The sequence below is a fragment of the Leptodactylus fuscus genome, chromosome 2, assembly GCF_031893055.1.
Source record: "Leptodactylus fuscus isolate aLepFus1 chromosome 2, aLepFus1.hap2, whole genome shotgun sequence".
Lineage (NCBI taxonomy): Eukaryota > Metazoa > Chordata > Amphibia > Anura > Leptodactylidae > Leptodactylus > Leptodactylus fuscus.
Window position 1 is genome coordinate 216,413,325 of NC_134266.1, and position 16,803 is coordinate 216,430,127.

Below are 16,803 nucleotides of genomic sequence, written 5' to 3' on the forward strand. Positions count from 1 at the left end.
GAGGCATCTTGGAACCATGCAGTGAGAATATGATCTGCTTCTTCTCCTACTAGATCACAGATATCAGTGATTTTTTATTTTTTTATATGGGGCCATCAGAGAACACACAGTTCATGTATCTCCCGTGTAGTGCACCCAAGTAGTGAAAAACAAAAACATATGAAAAAAATAGTGAATATAATAAACTGTAAAATAATAAATAAAATAAATTTAAAACAAGTAAATTAGGGGGAAAAATAAAACTATTAAAGAAATAAGAAACACATTACTGAACCCACCCAAATATAAGACTTCCAGTGTTACAGTGTAGCATGTGCATCAGATACTTTGCCACAAAACCCCACTGGACTTACATTTTCCAAAACATACAATATTAACCCACCTACCATCAAATTTTGCCTATTCTACCCAGATCTTCTTTTTCATCTCAACTATACTAATATAAGCCCTGTACCTACATGATTGCCATATGTATACAGAAGGATATGTCAATACTAAGGAAGGAGATACATGCACAATTGTCCATTCTTTGTTGTTGGCACTATAGTGACATTACATAATGGAGGAGAATTTCTAAGCAAGATGTGCCAGAACTCTGTCTAACATGCCTTGTGCCTTATTTGTCAAGTGTTTCAAATACTTTTTAGACACTTTTACAATTTCTATTAAAAAAAAAAAAAGTGTGTGTGGTATAAATTATGAAATTGTGCTCCAAATATTTGGGTGCATTTTTCTAGAGTAAGCTAAGGCAACTAATAAAAGGCGTAAAGTTATAGCAGACAGTTTACTAATTTGACCGATTTTATTATCCAGCATAAGACTTTATTCACTCAAATGTGAATGCACCTATTTTACACAACTGAATTTTTTGTTGTTGTTGCTTTTTTTAACCATTTCAGTGTAAAAAAAAAATAGGACCTATCTTAATTTTGTTAATTTTCACTGATCAGTCAATAGACTTATGTCAATGAGGATCCAAGAAACTAAATGCCACATGGATGCAAAACAGCTGTCAAAAGCAGAGCCATTATCCATTTCTCACAGCTATTAAATGGCCACAGGCATGTGAATACAGTCTTAGACACTGTGATAAATCTGGTGCATTTTAAGACTGTCTGGTCTACTTCAGCAGCGTCTAACTTTGACAGTATTAATAAATCTGCCCCAATGTAAACATATTTGACATGAGAATATCAGTGGAATATTTTCTGTAGTGAATATTTATTCTTTCTTCAAATAGAATATTGAAAAAATAGATTTGGTATAAAACCATACTCCAATGCAGGACTTTCTAAAGTCCTGAAAAAAAGGTAGCTCTATGGAATAATATCTCTTAAAAGGGTTTGTCTGGTGGTAGGGGTGGAATCTTACAAAAAAAAAAAAAAAACAAGACCAAGAAGTGGAAACCAACGGGAACCCGATTGGTTCCTAAAACAGGAGTGGCAGCGGATTGGCGAGTGTTGCTTCTTTTCTTTTAGGGATCACTGTTAGGCTGAGGAGACATCATGTTGCGGAAAAGCTGCTTTTTCAGTTTTTTTGAGCCAAAGCCAGGAGTGGATTTAACAGAAGGTTAAGAACTACCTTTATATTTCCCATTCCTTTCCAAGCCTTCGTTGACTTTGGCTCCAAAAAACGCAGCAAAATCTTCAACAAAAAGTTAGTTAGGAAGAGCTAGTATTGAGTAGGCTAGCTAGGGAAACAGGGTGGGGTGTTAGAGGGAAGGAGTCAGTTCTGACTGAAGTGAAAGGCATCATGGTATTTGTAGGAAAACAGAACAGAAAGATGCTCTGTTCTTACACTTCTACCTTCTGCTCAATCCACTCCTGGCTTTGGCTCAAAAAAACACAGCAAAATCTGCAACACAAAAAGCTTTGTTTCCGCAATGTGGGGCCTCAGGCTAAGGACCCACGATGCAGAAATGCAGCTTTTTTTTTTTTTTTTTTTCAGATTTTGTTGCGTTTTTTTTTATTTTTGAGCCAAAGCCAAGTATGGATACAAAAGGAATGGGAAATATATAGGAAACTCTCATGCTTCTCCCTTCTGCTCAGTCCCTCCTGACTTTGGCTCAAAAAGCCGCAGCAAAATCTACAACAAAAAAAGCAGTGTTTCCACAATATGGGGCCTTAGCTTAAGGCCAGGCCCCCACTGGCTGAAAACGCTGCAGTAAAATCGCGGCGTTTTACAGTATTTACAAAGTGGATGGGATTCATGCAAATCCCATGGCCACTTTACGGAAAAAAATCACAACGTGGACACGCTGCAATTTCTAACATAGTCATGGTTTTGAAAATCGCAGCATGTCAATTTTATCTACGGAAACGTCGGCGGCTTTCCTATAGATATAATTGTAATAGAAAGTCTGCGGATGAAAACTCTGTGAACTTTCTGTTGAAAGCGCTGCGGGAAGAACTGCGTGCATCCACGCCATGGTTCTTCCCCAGCGCTTTAGCGCTGCTTTTCTGCCCAGTGGGGCCTTAGCCTTAAACAGTATATTGATTAGCAAGTGTGAGCTGTAGTGCATGCAGGCTGTTACATCAACCCTATGTATGTCAGATCACAGGATCTCCTTTACACATATGCAGATGGATATAGGGGGAATACTTGAAGCAGTGTCAGGATATACAACCCCTGGCAAAAATTATGGAATCACCAGTCCCTAAGGATGTTCCTTGAGTTGTTTAATCTTGTAGAAAAAAAACAACTGATCACAGCTATTGAAAAAAACTACTGGCATTTCATATGGCAACTTTCTGGCTTTAAGAAACATTAAAAGAAATCAAGAAAAATAATTGTGGTAGGGGCAACACAGTGGCTCAGTGGTTAGCACTGCAGCCTTGCAGTGCTGGAGTCCTGGGTTCAAATCCTGCCAGGAACAACATCTGCAAGGAGTTTGTATGTTCTCCCCGTGTTTGCGTGGATTTCCTCTCATTCTACAAAGACATACTGATAAGAAAAAAAGAAAAAGAAAAGTACATTGTGATCCCTTTATGGGGCTCACAATCTACATTAAAAAAAAGAATAATAATTGTGGTAGCCAGTAACAGTTAGATTTTTAGAGCAAGCACAGGGAATAAATTATGGAATCCCTCAATTCTGAGGAAAAAATTATGGAATCATGTAAAACAAACAAAATAACACTCCAACACATCACTAGCACTTTGTTGCACCACCTCTGGCTTTTATAACTGTTTACAGTCTCTGAGTTCATTGACTTAATGAGTGATAAACAGGACTCTTCAAAAATGGGATTTACATACAGGAAAGCTAAAAGAAAGCCATCACTAACACCTAAACAGAAAAAGCAAGGTTACAATGGGCTAAGGAAAGGCAATTGTGGACTGTGGATGAAAGTCATATATATGCAGACGACTGTCTGAAGAAAACATGCAAATTTCCACAGTCATTGATGATATGGGGCTGCATGTCAGGTAAAGGCACTGGGGAGATGACTGTCAATAAATCTTCGATAAATGCACAGGTTTACATTGAAATTTTGGACACTTTTCTTATCCCATCTATAGAAAGGATGTTTGGGGATGATGAAATCATTTTTCAAAATGATGATGCATCTTGCCACAGAGCAAAAAACTGTAAAAACATTCCTTGAAGAAAGACACATACGGTCAATGTCATGGCTTGAAAACTGTCTGGATCTCAATCCAATTGAAAATCTGTGGTAGAAGTTAAAGAAAATGGTCCATGACAAGGGTCCAACCTGCAAAGCTGATCTGGCAACAGCAATGAGAGAAGGCTGGAGCCAGATTGATGAAGAGTCCTGTGTATCACTCATGAAGTCAATGCCTCAGAGACTGCAAGCAGTTATAAAAGTCAGAGGTGGTGCAACAAAGTACTAGTGATGTGTTGGGGTGTTATTTTGTTTGTTTTTCATGATTCCATAATTTTTTCCTCAGAATTGAGTGATTCCATAATTTATTCTCTGTGCTTGTTCTAAAAATCTAACTGTTACTGGCTACCACAATTATTTTTCTTGATTTCTTTTAGTGTTTCTTATAGCCAGAAAGTTTCCATATGAAATGCCTTTATTCTTTTCCATGGCTGTGATCTGTTTTTTTTTTTTTCTACAAGATTAATCAACTCAAGGAACATCCTCAGGGACTGGTGATTCCATAATTTTTGCCAGGGGTTGTATTATTTCACTGATAGAGTACTTGAGGCTTGTAAGAAACTTCCAGCACATGTGGTTGGGAAATCTACAGTAAGTGAATTTAAAAGAAACAAGACAGACAATATCACAATAGAAGTTCACACTTTTACAGATAACACCCATTGCATCCACTACTGACAATAGATGATGTCACAGCTTTTCTACTCCCTTCCCTACACAGAGCATGTTTAAAACCTTCTCCCATAGACCTCACTGAGCCATCTCCAGATTATTGCTGCCTACGGCCATGACTGTACTGGAAAGCTTATCAACCAATGCTGTTACTACAGCAGAGGAGACACTCGGGCAATGTGGCAGCAGCTATAATCATATACAGAAAACAGAATTTAAAAAAATTACAATAAGAAAATAAAAACAGATTTTAAAAAGTGATGTGTTTTTCTGCTTTTAATAAATAGCAATAGATTCCTTTTAAGCATGCCTTCTGATAACAGCTTCCTATCCTAAGATAAAATGGTGATATGGAAGGCTATGGATAGACCATTTCTTTGTATTGGCTATAAATCTATATTTCTATGATAATATGTTGAAAAAAAATCTCTATTGAAAAATAATAAAAGTGAACGGCTGAAATAGCAGACGCTCTTGGAATAATATAGATTTTGTCGGCATCTTTTATTGCGGTTTATTATACCTTTGAGGTTACCTTACTTCTAGTCCGGTGTCTTCCGTGGACTGTTTTAATTTGCCGCTTAGATCCAATTTAGTTTTAAAGTAAAAGTGCAGACAGCATTAGCTAGCACATAAGTAGACGGCAAAGGGATGCCATCCCCCAAGCCTTGGCATTATTAGTCTGATTGTTCCTTAACGCTCATTTTTGGCCAAGAAGGATTGAAAAAGACACATGTTCAAGGCTTGGAAATAAGGATTACATTTGGCAGGAATACAAAAAGGCATTTCTTTCTGCTACGGAGCAATTTTAGTCCCTCAGAGTCTCATCTCAATGCCAATGCTAAATTATGGATCAGTGCACTCTCCCTCTATTATAGTAATGCATGGTGTTTCTTTCTAAATGGCAAAATGTGCCCTGTATTACCTCAATCTTCATTTCTACCCTCACAACTAACAAGGGGGTGGCACAGGAGCTATATGCTGTATACAATGCTTTAGGGTATAGGTCCCCAAATGTCTGTTCACTGTGAGCTGCCTTCAGCTTTGACTGATGGTCGAGAGCCAAAATCAATTAAAAGAAGTAAATTTTGAGAAATGAATTATGAAATGGCAAATACCTGCAGATATTTTAGATATAACATTAAGACCACTGACGGGTAAAGTGTCTGTCATTAGTTAACGTGTGACAATGTCAACTGTCAAGGGTGGGATATATAAGGTAGTAGTGGAACAGTAAGTGCTTAAAGGGAACCTGTCTCATGAAAAAGTCTGTCCAATCAGTAGGCAGTGTGTTATAGAGCGGGAGGAGCTGAGCAGATTGATATACAAGTGTATGGGAAAAGATTCAGTATAACCTGTCATTTATCCTTTGAAACCTCTGCCATCTCTATGCTAAGAAGTCCAGGAGGCGGACCTATCAGTGATTGGCAGTCTGCCCCCTGTGACCGTGCATACAGAGATTCACTGATAGGACCGCCTCCTTGACTACAGATTGTAACGGATTAATGTTATACTGAATCTGTTCCCACAAACTATTGCTTTTTCTGCTCTATAACACGCTGGCTGCAGATTGCACTGCACCCTTCATGTGACAGGTTCCCTTTAACCCTTTCCGGACATCCATTGAACTGTGGGTATGTTCACATGGCAGACAATGAAGATAAATCCCTCACCATTTTCTGCCACGGTCTAGCTGAGACAGAAGGCCTGTGCAGGGCATTGGAATTCCATTGCAACTTTCTTGCCGTTGGTTAAGCTGGGATGAATGGACCAAATCAGCAGGGAGTCTCGAGCAGCGGGATCTGCAGCAGGATTGAGCAGGATGCTGATTTTTTTTTTTTTTTTTTCAGGGTCCTGCTGCAATAATAAGCAATAATATATAGAAGAGAGCCGCTGGCGGTGCCCATGATCAGTCGCCTTGATCAAACATGCATTCAGGGGTGGCGATCCATTTCTGTGATAGCCAGGAGCCTATTGATGGCTTGTCATTTGTATAGGTCTATGTCAGGCTGCAGTTGCACGTTATACCTGTTTGGCACTAGAAGATTGAGTTCTTTTTCATTATTACACCCGGTATGAGGGAGAGGCCTGCACAGGTCAGGCAGCTGAAGGCAGAGACCCTACTATTGGTTAGCGGAGTACTGTTCCTGTTTGTTAAAAGTTCAGACTTTCGTATAAATTCATTAAGTCAGCAACTTGGTGGTTGTTTTGTGGATTTTTGCATGTTCTGCCTGACATTTGTACTATTCAGAAATCTGTATTTGATAGCAGTGTCCTCTATCCTCGTAATGGAATGTATTGAATGTATATTATTGCTTTGTATAACAAATTAGAAGATGATAGCAAAAAGTATAAAGTCTTTAAATAGAATTGAAGAACATTTATCGTTCCCAAATAATATCTGATTGTAGAAAATTGCAGATCTTCCCACTCTGGTACTGCAATAAAGTCTCACCATTACAGTAACCAGGGGTACTCCATATAATCAATACACTTGTAGGACCGTTCTGACTTCATTCTGTGTTTATTACATAATGGCCGTCGCTGCCCAGGCGCTCTAAAGCCTGCATGGTAGCATTAACAAATCAGAGACTAAGGTCTTGTCAGACGGTGTAATCCTATCTCTAGCTGACATGCTCATACTGCTTTATGAGTATATTTTGACATCAGCTCATTTATCACTCAAAGTTAATGGTTGCAAAAGTGTTTGCCTGTTATTTGCAGCCGTACTGTACTGCTGAGACAGACCTGTAATCCTATAGAGAGCCTATTACCTCCAGAGGAAAGCTTAAGATGGAGGAGGGAAGCATGGGCGGCTTTCTTTTCCTACCAATGTGTGGGCAAATTAAGAGCACGCAATGGATAAAAGCTGAAATGTGGAATATGTGTGTATGGCAAAGACAACTGGAAACGTAGGGATTCACTTATTAGAAACATATGTAACCACAGTACACTTGTATCCTCTCATCTGTATTACTGCATAGCACATGTGAAACGGTTTAGAAAATGGTAGTGGGAAATGCATAAGTGACAGAAGAATATGTAAGAGAACATGTAGCATGTTTCCTGTTGGCGGCTTCTGGGTTAATGGATAGGACTGTTCAGGTCTCTCATCCATTAGTTATAGCAGAAAGCTTGCAAAGATCTTTTACTCTGGACTTGTCATGTCTATGCATAACATGGACTGCTCATTGAGTTCAATGGACACACTGCAATGCATCATTTCACCAGTGGTGGTGCTGCTGCATGAGAACTAAAGTTTTTTTTCCAGTTTTAGCAAATAAATGCTATTGGTTATACAGTTTCCCAATATTCTTCACAGTTTTCTAGATCTTCTTGCTGTCATTCATTCATTCTTTCAGAGATCATGGTGGAAGATTTACTATAACGTGCACCAAAAACTGGTGTGAGTTATACCTGAAATCTTAAAGGGGCTCTATCACTGGATTTTCACTATTTTAGATAAACACATGCCTGAATAGCCTTTAAAAGGCTATTCAAGTCCTGCTAGTCGTTAGTTAAAAGACCCCGTTTTAATGAATTACCTTTTAAATGTATATGTAAATGAGCCCTCTGTGCACCGTGGGCGTTGCCGTGCACCCCTCACGTCATAATCTGTTCACGCCCTCCCGTCTTGGTTCTTCTATGTAAGTCCCTCCTCCTGCTTTCGATTCCCTGTGTCTATCATAGATCTCCATGTGTACAGTAGATCTATGCTATGATAGAAAAAGGGAGCTGCAGCCCCTGCTCTGCATAGATCACTACTTGGAAGGCGATGAAGGACCTTGTAGTGACATCATCACAGAGCAGTAATGATGTCATCACAGGTCCTGTGCCACTAGCAGGGAAGAGACAGTTAGAGGCTGTGAATCGAAAGCAGGCGGAGGGACTTGCATACAAGAACCAAGAGAGGAGGGCGTGAACAGAGTATGATATGAGGGGTGCACGGGATCGCCTACGGTGCACGGAGGGCTCAGTTACATATATATGGTTTTTTGGTTTTTTTTTTTTTTTTATGTAGATTGTGAGCCCCACATAGAGCTCACAATGTACATTTTTCCCTATCAATATGTCTTTTTTTTTTTTGGAATATGGGATGGAAATCCATACAAACACGGGGAGAACATACAAACTCCTTGCAGATGTTTTTTTGCCCATGGTGGGATTTGAACACCAGGACTCCAGCGCTGCAAGGCTGCAGGGCTAACCACTGAGCCACCGTGTGGCCCCTAGTTACATATATGTTTAAGAGGTAATTAATTAAAACGGGGAGGGGGGGCTTTTAAAAATGATTAGCAGGACTTGAATAGCCTTTTTAAAGGTGATTCAGGCATATGTTTATCTAAAATAGAGAAAATCCAGTGATAGAGCCCCTGTAATAACTGTGGCACATCTCACTCCAATGGAGGAATTCATAAGCTCCCCAGGATATAAATATGTAATATAGTATCTGAAATCATATGAATTAGAGAAATATAAGTGAAATATGCATACAATTAAACGGTTTAGTGAATATGGGGAGATACCATAAATCTCATACATATAGATTACTGGTGTAAACATAAAGTTACTACAGAAAATACAGAAAGCTCTATGCATAATTGATGTAGTGTTGTTTATATGGTATATCTGGCCATAGATCAAGTAAAAAGGGGGATTCCTTTATATACATGAAGGATCAGCCAAGGCTCCTCTTAAAATAGCGTCCTATAAGCAAGAAACCACAAAAATACCAACAGATCGATTGTGTATTGAACATCCATGATCCATTGGCATTATTGTTCACTGGCAGTGTGACAAGCCTTCAGTATTGTAGTTCAGCTTTGTATTAGGATTATGGATCCTCTCCAATAATGGATCCTAATGGTTCACTTGCCTGTTTCCATTCATTTTAGTTCCTAACATATACAACTATTACGAGGGATCATTACTGGTTGTGTAATATACAAAATAACTTTGCTTATCTTGCACATTTCTGAATTATTCATCTTGGTTAAATGAAGATAAAAATACAGTTTTAAGAGTCACATCTATTTTTAAAGATGCTGAAATTTGCAGAGTTCTAGAAAAAAAGGCTATCATTTATTCAACGGCAGAGATGAAGACGCTTTTGTTCATGATGGGAACGGGTCCAGCCATGCCTATTTAATGCATTGCAGTGGCATCGCTGGTAGTGACATCCAGACTGGGATTTCCTTTATAACAGCGTAAACCAAAAGGCTACATTTCAGTATTACTCTTCACTAGCAGTTGTAATTGCGATGGAGTGTAAACCTTACATCCGTACACTATTCTAGGAATGGATGTTGGATAAGTTTAGGTTAGGCCTCAGGCATGCAAAGCTTCCTGCATAATATAGTGCCATAGGCAGTCTATGTGCCACTGTATTGTCAGCCTGGATGGCATTTTCTTATGGAGACATTGCTTTTAACGTTTCTATGACATCAAAGGCTTACCTAGGTACACATAGACTTCTGTTGGTGCAATATCATGGTACTATATTCTAAGCATTCCCCCATAGGCGCCATGTTAAAAAAAATATATTTGTATAAATAACATGTTGTGCATCTTGTCAAGAATATCAATATGGAAATTAAATACAATGATGATAAATAATCTGCTTCTATTGCAGGGTTCAGCTGATTCCTACACAAGTCGTCCATCGTTAGACTCCGACGTGTCACTGGAGGAGGACCGGGAGGCTGCCCGCCGCGAGGTGGAGAGGCAGGCTCAGCAACAGCTCGAGAGAGCCAGGGTACGTATCTGATGGCCAGTTATCCTCACATGAGTTATTTTTTTATATACATTCTCTCATAAGACTTTGGATTTCTGTTTAATGTGTAGGAAAGTTGCTATTATTTCTTTCCTCTTCTAGTTATACAGTTTGTTTTTTTCAAGGCTTTCATCTTCCATGAGTTCTACTGCAAATTAGCAAGAATCTTCTTACATTATAAGCCTTTGTTCACTCCACATATGATACAGCTAAGGAATACATAAAACAGGAATAATATTTAAAAGTATATTAAAAATATTTAAAAAAATATTCATTTTATGCATACATACATGTAATTAATGGATCCATTTAATCAATGCTTTACATTTGAATACACCTGCCCATTAACCTCTATTGTAAAAAAGAAAAATGTATAGCATTTTTGGTGATGTTAGTGGCATCAGTACCTTAAAGCACAAATACTTAAAGGGGTATTCCCACGTCGCATACTCACCAGTCTTTACTGCTGTAAAATCTTCTTTCTTCCTGCTTTCTTGCATCATTTGGTGGGTGGGGTTTCACATGCAACCTGCTGTTTAGCTCTGCCCCCAAATTCATGTGTAGCTCCGCCCACCCATATTGGACTATGAAGTACAGGCAGCAGCAACTCCATTCTGTGTTATATACAGAGACTGCCTGTCTCTGCCATAATGAACACAATTGAATTAGCTAGCCTGATAACTTGGAGAACAGAAGAAATGCAAGCAGCTCCTCTCCTCTATCTGCTAACAGGAAGCTAGGTCATGTGGTATAGACACAGGAATAGCTAGATACACAGGTTCGCTCCCTGCACTTAGCCCCTCCTCCCTCCCCCCTGAGAGCAGCAGATACATCACTTGCCTTATGAGCAGATAAGTCAAGGGATGTGTAAAAAAAAAAAAAAAAAAAAAAAAAAAAAAAAAAAAATAAAGTAAGATAGTGGACAAACAAAGCAGTTTTGCTGAAGCAGTGTATTTAGGAAAAGTCTTACATCCACATTATCAAGCAGTATAGATAGGATCCTTGTGATGGGACAACCCCTTTAAGCAGTATTTGTGTCATTAATAAATTTTGTAATATACTGGTAATATACTTTATTAACAAATTTTTGTATCCCGTCTGTGAAATCCTGCATTTTTAAAGGGGCTCTATCAACAAAATCATGCTGATAGAGGCCCACATATGCGTGCATAGCCTTTAAAAAGGCTATTCAGGCACCGGTAAAGTAATATTAAACTACCCCCCTGTTTTAAAATAACCTAAAAAAGAATGTGCTCTACTTACGGATCGTGCACCCTGGGCGGGCATTCAGGGTGTGTCTTCATCTTCTTCCCCGCCTCTTCTTCCTCCGATGTCTTTGGGTCCCGTCCTCCTCCGGAGCTTGCTCGCGGACACTGATAAAAAAAAATAGCTTGGACGCATGCGCAGTAGCACGCGGCTTCTACTACAACTACTGCGCATGCGCCCAGGCTATTTTTTATTATCAGTGTTTGCGAGCAAGCGCCGGAGGAGGACGGGACCCGAAGACATCGGAGGAAGAAGAGGCGGGGAAGAAGATGAAGACACGCCCTGAATGCCCGCCCACCGTGCACGATCCGTAAGTAGAGCACATTCTTTTTTAGGTTATTATTTTAAAACGGGGGGGGGGGGTAGTTTAATATAACTTCACCAGTGCCTGAATAGCCTTTTTAAAGGCTATGCACGCATATGTGGGGCTCTATCAGCATGATTTTGCTGATAGAGCCCCTTTAAGAACTGTTTCTGTTACTGTGTGAGGAGAAGAATCTGTAATATACAGAGAAAATAAGGTTAGGGAAGGGTCACTTCAGTTATATCTTGAACATTATAAAACGTACAAACTTACTTTTTGTGACATATTACAAGGACCATTTGCATTAGGCTACATGATGGCTGATGTATGTGACATAAAAATTGCCAATGTGGTACTGTCAGTCACCACTGATGGTGGTGAATGTGATCATGAATATATATAGCAGAGTTGGATTTCTGCCAATCGTCAGGTTGCAACTGTGGTAACTTTGGTGACACTTAGGTTATGAGCCCTATACAGGACAGTAACAGAAATAAATAAAATCATATTCACTCATTAGTCGAGCTCTAATCATAAGGAGAGATTTAGTGATCTATCAGGTTTTATACGTATGAAATATAAAAAACAAAAAACTTCAGTAGTCTTCAGTAGTTGATACTTTTTTTTAATGGCTAACTAATGATGATGACAGATTACAAGCTTTCGGGATAACTCTGATCCCTTCCTCAGGTATAGTATAAAAACTATTTCTGAAGGATACATATTTATGTAAAAAGAGGCACATGAGAATAGAACAGAAACTGATGGTCATTGGTACATACAAGTAAACAATTATCAGTGCACAAGGTCCTTATCAGCTCAAAGAGTGGTCTTTTATGGCTGCTTCAGTAATGATTCCTGTAAAAGGCCATAAAACCATGTGACAGCCACCAAATCTCAGAAATATGGTTATCAACAGTTCACTGTCACCTCCTACCACTACAGGAACATTTCCATGCAGACAAAAAAGGTGCAAAACATGCCCTCACATACTGACCACCGACAAGATAAAGATCCCCAATTCTAAAAAGGACTACAAGATCCCAGGTACCTTCACCTGCAACACACCTAATGTAGTGTATTTAATAATAACCACCAAATGCCTCACTGAAGGTCTGTATGTAGCAGAGCCTGGTCAGAAACTTAGAATGCAGATGAACTCACACCGCCATACAATTAGAGAGCAAAGAATGGACCTTCCCGTACCAAAACATTTTTGCAACCAAGATCATAATATCAACAATGGCATGAAAATTTTGGTTTTAAGGGGAATCCTCAAATCAAAGAAAGAGAGAAAGATTTATAAGTACAAGTTGATGACCCTGTTTAACACACTCCAGGAGGGATTGAATCTGTCACATGGTTTTATAGCCTTTTACAGGAATCATCACTGATCAAAAGCAGCCATAAAAGACCACTCTTTGAGCTGATGAGGACCTTGTGCACTGATAATTGTTTACTTGTATGTACCAATGACCATCCACCCTCCCACCTAACAATCTATTCTTATGTGCCTCTTTTTACATAAATATGCATCCTTCAGAAATAGTTTTTATACTATACCTGAGGAAGGGATCAGAGTTATCCTGACAGCATGTAATCTGTCATCATCATTAGTTAGCCATTAAAAAAGGTATTAACTACTGAAGACTTAAGTTTTTTGTTTTTTATATTTCATACCCACTGGCTAACACGGTACAAAAACATACTTTTTGCTTTATACTTAGGGGGTAATGTAGTGATCTATTAGGCATTGTACTTAGGGAATGATGTAGTGATCTATTAGGCGTTATATGTAAGGAGTGATGTAGTGATCTATTAGGCTTTATACCTAGGGAGTGATGTATTGATCTATTAGGCGTTATACGTAGGGAGTGATGTAGTGATCTATCAGGCGTTATATGTAAGGAGTGATGTAGTGATCTATCAGGCTTTATACGTAGGGAATGATGTAGTGATCTATTAGGCTTTATACCTAGGGAGTGATGTAGTGATCTATTAGGCTTTATATGTAGGGAGTGATGTATTGATCTATTAGGCGTTATATGTAAGGAGTGATGTAGTGATCTATTAGGCGTTATATGTAGGGAGTGATGTAGTGATCTATCAGGCTTTATACGTAGGGAGTGATGTAGTGATCTATCAGGCTTTATATGTAGGGAATGATTTAGTGATCTATCAGGCGTTATATGTAAGGAGTGATGTAGTGATCTATCAGGCTTTATACGTAGGGAATGATGTAGTGATCTATTAGGCTTTATACCTAGGGAGTGATGTAGTGATCTATTAGGCTTTATATGTAGGGAGTGATGTATTGATCTATTAGGCTTTATACCTTGGGAGTGATGTAGTGATCTATTAGGCTTTATATGTAAGGAGTCATGTAGTGATCTATTAGGCTTTATATGTAAGGAGTGATGTAGTGATCTATTAGGCGTTATATGTAGGGAGTGATGTAGTGATCTATCAGGCTTTATACGTAGGGAGTGATGTAGTGATCTATCAGGCTTTATATGTAGGGAATGATTTAGTGATCTATCAGGCTTTATATGTAAGGAGTGATGTAGTGATCTATTAGGCTTTATACCTTGGGAGTGATGTAGTGATCTATTAGGCTTTATACCTTGGGAGTGATGTAGTGATCTATTAGGCGTTATATGTAAGGAGTGATGTAGTGATCTATTAGGCTTTATACCTTGGGAGTGATGTAGTGATCTATTAGGCTTTATATGTAAGGAGTCATGTAGTGATCTATTAGGCTTTATACCTAGGGAGTGATATAGTGATCTATTAGGCGTTATATGTAGGGAGTGATGTAGTGATCTATTAGGCTTTATACCTAGGGAGTGATGTAGTGATCTATTAGGTTTTATATCTAGAGAGTGATGCAGTGATCTATCAGGCTTTATACCTAGGGAGTGATGTATTGATCTATTAGGCGTTATATGTAGGGAGTGATGTAGTGATCTATTAGGCTTTATATGTAAGGAGTCATGTAGTGATCTATCAGGCTTTATATGTAGGGAATGATGTAGTGATCTATTAGGCTTTATATGTAAGGAGTCATGTAGTGATCTATCAGGCTTTATACGTAGGGAATGATGTAGTGATCTATTAGGCTTTATACCTAGGGAGTGATGTAGTGATCTATCAGGCTTTATATGTAAGGAGTGATGTAGTGATCTATTAGGCGTTATACCTAGGGAGTGATGTAGTGATCTATTAGGCTTTATATGTAAGGAGTCATGTAGTGATCTATCAGGCTTTATACCTAGGGAGTGATGTAGTGATCTATTAGGCTTTATATGTAGGGAGTGATGTAGTGATCTATTAGGCGTTATACCTAGGGAGTGATGTAGTGATCTATTAGGCTTTATATGTAAGGAGTCATGTAGTGATCTATCAGGCTTTATACGTAGGGAATGATGTAGTGATCTATTAGGCTTTATACCTAGGGAGTGATGTAGTGATCTATTAGGCTTTATATGTAGGGAGTGATGTAGTGATCTATCAGGCTTTATACGTAGGGAGTGATGTAGTGATCTATTAGGCTTTATATGTAGGGAGTGATGTAGTGATCTATTAGGCTTTATACCTAGGGAGTGATGTAGTGATCTATTAGGCTTTATATGTAGGGAGTGATGTAGTGATCTATTAGGCGTTATACCTAGGGAGTGATGTAGTGATCTATTAGGCTTTATATGTAGAGAGTGATGTAGTGACCTATCAGGCCTTGTACCTAGGGAATGATGTAGTGATCTATTAGGCCTTATACCTAGGGAATGATTTAGTGATCCATCAGGCCTTATACCTAGGGAACGATGTAGTGACCTATCAGGCTTTAATGTGTTGTTCTTTAGTACACATTTGTGCTGGAAACCATGTGAAATATTACAATTGGATGCACTTTTAACATTGAATAATGTGAATTGTAGTTAAGTGTTCTCTACCCTGTAATTATAACACTACATGATGTCTGTATTAAACTGTTACTTTGCTGGAAAATTGCTACCATGATTCAGCATAGTAGAAAAGTATATTTCTGCTGCCACAACAAATCATCAATGCCATGTGCAACTATGGTACAGTATTTGTGTTCTGTTTGTGCCTAGTTCTGCTGTTGAGTGCAAGTCAGCCATTCTATGAATTTTTGGGGTTCCAGGGGTTGGAGCTCTACCAGTTAACTATGGACAGCCAGTCATAAAGATAAGCCATCAGTGTTTTCTATATGTAAATTTACTGTTAGGTCAATGGCATGCATTGTGCACTCGCACTGGGTTTAACTCTGAAAAATCAATGGCAGCAAACCAACTTCGAAGTTCAGTACTCGTGTAGTGGATGGCAGTTAAACAAATCCCACGCTGCAAAAAAGCCAGTGCAAAGTATCCTGAACTGCAGGTTTTGAACAAACAGTATGTAAATTATTGCTGTATGTTTACCAGCGGTTTTCAGCCTTGCTATGTGCCACGGCTAAGAATTATTGATCTATATTATATGTTACATTGCATGTAAATACCCCATGCTATGAACGGACGCCTGAAGAGTGAGTGGTGTGTTGCATTCATCACTCACCAAATCGCACCCCACTTCCTCTTTGCAATGGGCGACAAGTACTGACATCACAGTAGGTCTTGTAACAGAGGAAGCATGGAGCAGAGTGGTAAGTGATGAATGCAACTCAGTACATTTGGAAATGCTCATTGTGCTTCTATAGTAAGGATGCCATCGTAGCCAGGGGTCACCTACATGAATCTGCGGCGTTTAATCTAGACTGGGGGCCATTATATTACACATAGAGGCACTGTGGAGGTGACTGTGCTACACATGGGGACCATTATAGTACACATGGGAGCAATCAGGAGGTTGTATAATACATGTTGGGACACTCTGGAGACTATTATATTACATATGGGGGCCACTTTGTTACACTATGTTACACATAGGGACCATTATGTTACACGTGGGGGTCATTATAGTACACATGGGGACACTCTGGAGGTTGTATATTGCATGTGAGGACACTGAAGAGACCATATACAGTAACTGTTAAATGTCAATTATAAGCAATCACTATTTTAAGTGTATTTATTGGGGCTTTTTCTCACTAGGGGGTATTTCTCTTGAAAAAGATGGGAAACTCTGCTATAGACTACTGAACTAGGC

The 16,803-nt window shown here is 38.9% G+C and overlaps 1 protein-coding gene across 5 annotated transcripts in view; it reads left to right on the forward strand.

The window, feature by feature from the left end:
- Positions 1-16,803, forward strand: part of CACNB3 (calcium voltage-gated channel auxiliary subunit beta 3) — a 143,142-nt gene that overhangs the window by 97,240 nt on the left and 29,099 nt on the right. For all 5 annotated transcript variants that reach the window (XM_075265530.1, XM_075265527.1, XM_075265526.1 and 2 more), the window contains exon 2: positions 9,930-10,052. In XM_075265530.1, the coding sequence (XP_075121631.1) occupies positions 9,930-10,052 (123 nt within the window). The remainder of the gene's footprint in view (positions 1-9,929; positions 10,053-16,803) is intronic.